The sequence below is a fragment of the Galeopterus variegatus genome, unplaced genomic scaffold, assembly GCF_000696425.1.
Source record: "Galeopterus variegatus unplaced genomic scaffold, G_variegatus-3.0.2 Scaffold8117, whole genome shotgun sequence".
Lineage (NCBI taxonomy): Eukaryota > Metazoa > Chordata > Mammalia > Dermoptera > Cynocephalidae > Galeopterus > Galeopterus variegatus.
The window spans coordinates 35,809-44,217 of record NW_007734228.1 but is presented as its reverse complement, the minus strand read 5'-3'; the positions used below and the strand labels follow the sequence as shown (position 1 = coordinate 44,217).

At 37.7% G+C, this 8,409-nt stretch overlaps 1 protein-coding gene across 1 annotated transcript in view; it reads left to right on the top strand.

The window, feature by feature from the left end:
• LOC103608187 (zinc finger protein 665-like) overlaps window positions 1–4,736 on the top strand; it is a 26,748-nt gene extending 22,012 nt beyond the window's left edge. The window contains 1 exon segment of the mRNA XM_008592633.1: window positions 2,356–4,736. Coding sequence (XP_008590855.1) covers window positions 2,356–4,736 — 2,381 coding nt within the window.
• The last annotated feature ends 3,673 nt before the right edge of the window (window positions 4,737–8,409 follow it).

The following is an 8,409-nucleotide window of genomic DNA, read 5'->3' as shown; positions in this document are numbered from 1 at the left end:
GGTAAGTTTGTGTTTCTAGGAATTTATTCATTTCTTCTTTATTTATTTGTATAGAATGGCTTGTAATATTTTTGTTCCCCTTTTTATTTTATGTTTTTAAGTTGTTTTTTTTTCTCTTAGTTAATCTACCTAAGAGTTTCTCATGTTTCTTAATCTTCCGATATAGGGATGGCTGGTTTGCTCACTGGCTGAGCGTGGTGCTGACCACACCAAGCCAAGGGTTGAGATCACCTTACCGGTCATCTTTAAAAAAAAAAAAAAAAAGAAAGTATCATCTCTTAGTCTCATGACTTTCTCTAGTGATTTTCTATTCTTTATTTCATGTCTTTCCTAATTTTTACTATTTCATCTTTTCTGTTATCTTTTTCTTATTTGACGTCTAAAGTTAGGTTCTTGATTTGATTTTTTTTTCTATTTTAATGTAAGCATTGAGTTATGAATTTTTTTTATTAGCACTGTTTCTGTTGTAGTCAATGAGTTTTGGCATGTTGTAGTTTTCTTTTCCTTTATTTCAAGATGTTTTCTAATTTTTCTTTTGATTTCTCGTTTGACTCTGGTTATTTTAGAGTGTGTTTGCATATACATCAACATTTTAAAAACAAGTTAATGCTGTTAAATGGCTTAGCATAGTACAAGTTTTACAGTAAAGACTCAAAAGTTTCTTTGTTTAATAAGATTCATCAGTGTTCTATAATGTTGATGATGAGGTGATCATTTACCTGTCTTATTCACCTCATTGTGCCATAAGAAATACCATAGACTAGGAAGCTTAACCACAGAAATTGATTTCTGACCAATCTGGAGGCTAGGAAGTTTAAGATCAAGGCTCCAGTCATATCGATTCCTGGTGAGAGCCCTCTTCATGGTTTAGCCTAGCCATCTTCTGGCTGTGTTCCAACATGGTAAAACGAGGGACACAAATCAAATTCTCCAGTGTCTCTTCTTATAAGGGCACTAGTTCTGTTTTTGAGTCATTCACTGTTACAACCGTATTATCTCCCACAAGCCCCTCCTGCAATAAAATCCCACCAGAGAATAGAACCTCAACAAATGAATTTGGTTGACACATTCAGACCATATAGCCTGCATTATATTTTGCATGTTTTTATTTTTCAATTTGTTTAAAAAAACAATGTTTTCTTTGATCTTAGTTAATAAATTTTCTGTGTACAAACTTTATTATATTTGTTTTACAACCAATGAACTAGATACTTAAAGGGCAATTCATGTATGGCAGTCTGCTCTATTGACTGGCTGCTACATAACTGCAGGCCCAATCTTATACTTTATAATGTTATGACTCATACATCAAAATCAGCCATCTTAACATATATTTCAGTTCTCATATTGTGTGTTGGTTCTGAAATTGAAGACCTGGCTGTATTTTTTTTATATTAAAAATGATTTGTTTAGAATTCCATAGACCATAAGTGTGTATAAATGTCGATACTAAATATATGCTTGGTGGTTTTATCATGGGTTATTACACTGTTTTACTAATTAACTTTTATTGTTATGTACAGATGATGTTTTTTCAGCATGTGTTATTCAATAAAACATGTACCACTTGTTAATATTACAAAAGCCAGGCTGGTCTTTGTGGGTATAGATAGTTTCAACACAGTCTTCAGAAAAGTATGTTTTTAGCAGTTTTTTTTTTTAAAGATGACTGGTAAGGGGATCTTAACCCTTGACTTGGTGTTGTCAGCACCACGCTCACCCAGTGAGCCAAGCGGCTATCCCTATATGGGATCCGAACCTGCGGCCTTGGTGTTATCAGTACCGCACTCTCCCGAGTGAGCCATGGGCCGGCCTTGTTTTTAGCAGTTTTTAAAATACATTTCTTATTTTCTGTGTCATTATTGTTTTGCAATTCAGAATTACCATTTATATACATTATTTATTACATAATTTTGTAGTGGATTATGTACCATTACATTATGCTGTGCAGTGCATTAGCATTTATTTGTGCAAAATAAATATGCTATAAATACATATACTGTAATTTTTTCCCCCAGTAATTAAACAGGAATATTTTTTCTGCTAATTGATGTATACTTGGGTTCACGTTTGAGAACTATTCTTTTTTTCAGGGCTCATGTGTTTGTGCAGTGTAAGAGTTTCATTATAGGTTGTTTAAAACTAGGTTTTTCTTGCATTCATTTGATACTTAATGACCTTTTTCTTATTAAACACACCTATTTTAATAGTGTTCCTAAAAATGGAAGGTCATGGATGGAAAGTTTTATAACTGTTTAATATAAGTATTACTTTTTGTATAATGTCATCTATATCAATGTGAAACATTTATCATGTGTAATTAATTTGAAACCTATGGTTCCATATACCTTTTAGATTTCTCTCCTAAATGCCTGATCAAGAAATTACCACCAAAAGGGAAAAGTAACACAGAAGTATTACACACGGTGTTGTTGGGAAGACATGAAAACGATTGCAGCAAAGATTTTTGCTTCCAAGAAACCCAGAGAAATACTCATGACTTTGAGTTTCAGTGGAGAGAGGATGATAGAAATTACAATAGAGTGCCTATGATAAAAAAAAATTTTGCTGGTAGAAGGGATGAACGTGAACGAACAGATGCAGGAAGCAAGTGTATTAATAATCAGCTTGGATTAAACTTTGAATCACATCTTACTGAACAGCAGCTATTTCAGGCTGAAGAGAACATCTATGAATGTAATCAAGTTCAGAAATCTATCAACAATGATTTCTCAATTTCACTACCCCGAAGGAAACCTTCTAGCCTCAAAACCCATATTTCTAATAAATATGGAACAGTTCCCATTCGTGAACAGAAAATACACATTATGGGAAAACCTTACAAATGTAATGAGTGTGGCAAAGCTTTTAGTCATGACTCACATCTCACTCGACATCAGTTAATCCATTCTGGAGAGAAACAACATAAATGTGATAAATGTGGCAAGGTCTATAGTCAAAAAGCCAACCTTGAAAGTCATCAGAGAGTTCATACTATAAAGAAACCATACAAATGTAAAGAGTGTGACAGGGCTTTTAGTCGCAAATCACACCTCGTACGTCATTGGACAATTCATACTGGAAAAAAACCTCACAAATGTGATGAATGCAACAAGGTCTTTAGTCGCAATTCAAACCTTTCACTACATCAAAGAATTCATACTGGAGAGAAACCTTGCAAGTGTAATGAGTGTGGGAAAGCCTTTAGTTTACCATCATCACTATATAGACATCAGAGAATCCATACTGGGGAGAAACCTTTCAAATGTAATGAATGTGGCAAAGCCTTTAGACACGTTTCAACCCTTACCAAACATCAGAATATGCACACTGGAGAAAAACCTTACAAATGTAATGAATGTGGTAGGGTCTTCAGTCGAGCTTCAAGCCTTACAATTCATCGTAGAATTCATACTGGAGAGAAACCGTATAAATGTAATGAATGTGGCAAAGTCTTCAATCGATGTTCGAGCCTTACAAGTCATCGCAGAATTCATACAAGAGACAAACGTTACAAGTGTAATCACTGTGGCAAGATGTTCAGTCAACGTCCAAATCTTTTAAGTCATCAGAGAATTCACACTGGAGAGAAAACTCACAAATGTAATGAATGTGGCAAGGCATTCAGCCAAATTTCACATCTCGCAAGTCATCAGAGAATTCATACTGGAGAGAAACTTTAGAAATGTAATGAATGTGGCAAAGTCTTCAATCGATGTTCGAGCCTTACAAGTCATCGCAGAATTCATACAAGAGACAAACGTTACAAGTGTAATCACTGTGGCAAGATGTTCAGTCAACGTCCAAATCTTTTAAGTCATCAGAGAATTCACACTGGAGAGAAAACTCACAAATGTAATGAATGTGGCAAGGCATTCAGCCAAATTTCACATCTCGCAAGTCATCAGAGAATTCATACTGGAGAGAAACTTTAGAAATGTAATGAATGTGGCAAAGTCTTCAATCGATGTTCGAGCCTTACAAGTCATCGCAGAATTCATACAAGAGACAAACGTTACAAGTGTAATCACTGTGGCAAGATGTTCAGTCAACGTCCAAATCTTTTAAGTCATCAGAGAATTCACACTGGAGAGAAAACTCACAAATGTAATGAATGTGGCAAGGCATTCAGCCAAATTTCACATCTCGCAAGTCATCAGAGAATTCATACTGGAGAGAAACTTTAGAAATGTAATGAATGTGGCAAAGTCTTCAATCGATGTTCGAGCCTTACAAGTCATCGCAGAATTCATACAAGAGACAAACGTTACAAGTGTAATCACTGTGGCAAGATGTTCAGTCAACGTCCAAATCTTTTAAGTCATCAGAGAATTCACACTGGAGAGAAAACTCACAAATGTAATGAATGTGGCAAGGCATTCAGCCAAATTTCACATCTCGCAAGTCATCAGAGAATTCATACTGGAGAGAAACTTTAGAAATGTAATGAATGTGGCAAAGTCTTCAATCGATGTTCGAGCCTTACAAGTCATCGCAGAATTCATACAAGAGACAAACGTTACAAGTGTAATCACTGTGGCAAGATGTTCAGTCAACGTCCAAATCTTTTAAGTCATCAGAGAATTCACACTGGAGAGAAAACTCACAAATGTAATGAATGTGGCAAGGCATTCAGCCAAATTTCACATCTCGCAAGTCATCAGAGAATTCATACTGGAGAGAAACTTTAGAAATGTAATGAATGTGGCAAAGTCTTGATACCTCAAGATGCCTAAAAGCGTGAAGTTATGCGTTTGCTGAGACCACTTCTGCTTTTGGAACCTGACAAGGTAGGATGAAAGCCTGCAAACCTGAGTGGTCTCACGCTGGGAGACATTTTTGTATGATATGATGATAGGACTAATTATTAATAATTGAATGGGATTCTAGTAATGCATTAGTATCTTTCGAGTTTTATATTGTTTTGATGTAAGGGATGTTTGTTCAAACACCATGGATAGGCTGTGGTAAAGTATATATTTTTTGTCACCCATCCTTTGTTTCTTAACATATAGCTCCTAAACTCGATGGGATCTCCAGAGCGATGAGTGTCTTTAGTATGCTAATAAGATGGCTTGTGGGTAGTGTTCTCTAGATAGCTTCAGAATTGGGATTGGTCACTGGAAAGACCGAGGCATGATTAGAGGATTGGGACTTTTAGCTCCACCCCCCCAACCTCCAGGGAGTGGAGAGGGGCTGAAGGTTAGGTTACCAGTGTCCGACAATTTAATCAGTCTTGCCTACATCATGGAGCTTCCCAAAAAACCCAAGAGGCCTAAGTTCAGGGAACATCTGGATAGCTGAAAATGTTGGGGTTCCTGGAGAAATAGCATGCCCAGGAGAGCGTAGAAGCTCTGCTCCTCTTCCTACATAACCTCTCCCTACACATCTGTTCATCTGTATCTTTTGTAATATCCTTTATAATAAACCAGTAAATGTGTTTCCCTCAGTTCTGTGTGCATCTCTAACAATCCAATCCAAGGAGAAGGTAATGGGAACTCCTATTTATAGCTGATCAGTCAGAAGCACAGCCCGTGAGTTGGGTCTGAAATCTATAGTGGGGAAATGTTTGTGAGACTGAGCCCTCAGCCTGTGGGAACTGTTGGTATCTCCAGGCAGATAATGTCAGCATTGAATTCGAGAATATCCAGCTGGTGTCTGGAGTAAACTAAGGAGAACACAAAGTAAAGATCGAGTCACTTGCGGGGGCGCACCAAATCCAAGAAGCCAGAGTTTGACAAGGATCCTCTGACTTGACACGATGCTTGCAAGGCCTCATCGTGGGAGGAGGTGCCGCCATTCCACCCTCATTTTTTGGAGCACCATGTGCCTGCTTTGTCTTATTATATTCTATTCCTTACTGCCTCATAATTATCACTCTGGGGGGATTGGGAGTGGGATTGAGAATCATACCAGAGTGTTTAACCATACTAATGACACCCCTGGGAGTTATGGTCATGGGTTCTCTGGAGATGGTTTGTGGTAGCTAGGACCAGAAGGGGGCAGCGAACTTATGTAAACATTTACCTTGTCTGCTTCCTGGAAGGATTGTTTTTAGTGCAATTAGTGAACATAATGGAGATGTTATTGAAAACTTACTCAAAAGTTGCTAGGCAACATGGTTATAAAATAACTACTGCTATGCCTAGTCTGCCTGTTTCAAAGAGTCAAACATAAACTTTCTTTTCCAATAAAAGAACCCCCTAAAAAGAGTACATATTAGTTGAAAGCAGATCATAGAATTCCCCTCAAGTAAGAAACCTCATAAAAGGTCTTTTAGCGAATGTTTTTATCTCCCATAGGATAGTGAGTTTAGAATTATTACATATGGCGAATCGGTATTGGGATAGAAAATTAGTTGATTATTTTACTTATAATATGATAGTTAATCATGGAAATATAGATTCAGGTTAAGTTTTAGAATATTTTTATTAGGCTTAACACATTATAGGATGTAGTAGGTAAAAAATTTTACTTTATATTACAATATGTTTTAGCAATGAAAAATATTGGTAAACAGAACTTTGACTTCCTGCTTGCACCCTTTAGTTAAGGTACAAGTCTGGATTATGTTTTAATAACGTTATATAGAATTTAATGTAACGTACATTTAGTTAAATTAAATGTAATGGTTAATGATTATTTGGGATTAATAGGTTTCCTGTGGGCGTTTTATTTTGCTCATAAGAAAAGGCATTGTGGTTGTCTTTTCTAGGAACACATTGCAATGCCACTTTTACTGGGAACACGTTATTCATAAAAGACGTCATGACGCTGCTCAATGATTAGGAAAGAACATTGTAGTTACAAAAAGACATCCTGACGCTGTTTAATGATTAGGAAAGAACATTGTAGTTATCTTTTTTGGGAACATATTGTAATCTTAATTTTATTGGGAACACATGTTGTTCATGGCAAGATGTTACGATGTTGTTCAATGATTATTTTGCCTTTTTAAAAAGTATAAAAAGTGTGTGCATGCTTCAATAAAGTGTCAGCATTCAGCAGATCTCTTGAGTCTGTGTGTTTGCTATCCATTCCATTGTCAACGCTGCCCTTCCTCCCTTTTGGGGGATTATCAGTGAGGACCCCATGACTCCTGTGCTAGGGCTGGACCCCGGCAGTCACTGTTGCTATACAGGACTGAGGTAATATAAAGAATGCAAAAGACTGTGTCAGCAAGGACTAGCAAGGATTTACCACAAACTGCAGCTAACATTCTGTGTGAATTAGAGAATACCCAGCTGGTGTCTGGAGTAAACTTAGGAGAACACAAACTAAAGATGGAGTCACTGTTGTTATACAGGACGGAGGTAATATGAAGAATGCAAAAGACTGTGTCAGCAAGAACTAGCAAGGATTTACCACAAACTGCAGCTAACATTCTGTGGGATTGCCTAGGGGATAGAGAGGTATGGGAGGGGTTGAGAGCCTGCTAATATATATATAAAGCCTCCTCACAGAGAATAAAGTTGCTTAGTGCTTTGCGCTAAGTCCCAGAACTTTGTGTCTCGCTCCTTGATTGCCTGCCTCACCGGGTAACTGCTACCTATCTCAGGCATGTCCTGAGCAACTTGCCTACGGTCAGCTCACCTATGTTTTGGTGAGTGAGCAGAGTGGTGCCAGAACAGGGACTCAAGACAGGACCTGAAGCAGGGACCTGACAAACCAAAGGCTGTAAGGTAAGTCTTTGCGACTGCTTTTGGATAGGAGCATCTTATAAGCAGGATGGGAGCAGCTGCATCAGCAAGGAAGGTTGCTTCTTTAGCACAAAGCACAGGACGATGTCTTTCAATGAGGAAGGGTGACTTTGGAAAGTCCTGTTGGACCATTCAGGACTTTCGTGTGGCTTTCAGCACAGTACATGAATTGTGTCCTTCGTTTTCATCAGAATGGACTTTAGACATTATGATAATTAGAGAAGGAATTATAAAATTACAGGAAGCTATGGCGACACATCCAGAATTAAAAACAGAGCTACAGGCCTTGCAGGTATTTTTGTGTAGGAGAGTGTTAGGAGTGGCAGTGCAGTCCACTGAGGAAGTAGAAAAGGTCTGTCAAGGGCTAATGGACTCTGGCCAGGTCTGTGGCCTAAGTGACAAACAGGCGAAGGATAATCTGAAGCAGGTGTACCCAGTAGTCCAAGGTCCAGGGGGAGCTATGTGTTCTCTGCACTCGAGTTATGGCAGATTTTTTTGACATCATTAGTCATCATGGACTACTGAGCTCAGAAACCATCACACAAATGCAAGTTTTGTGTATGCAGGATTTATGCCAGGTAGAAGTAAAAGGATTAATTGCTCAAGCACCTGGGAATGCTGCACAGAAATTAATTTTGAGAGTTAAGAACACAATATAGAGATGAATGGGACTATTAAAACCCAGTATAGCCAGGTGTTTTTCCAAGAC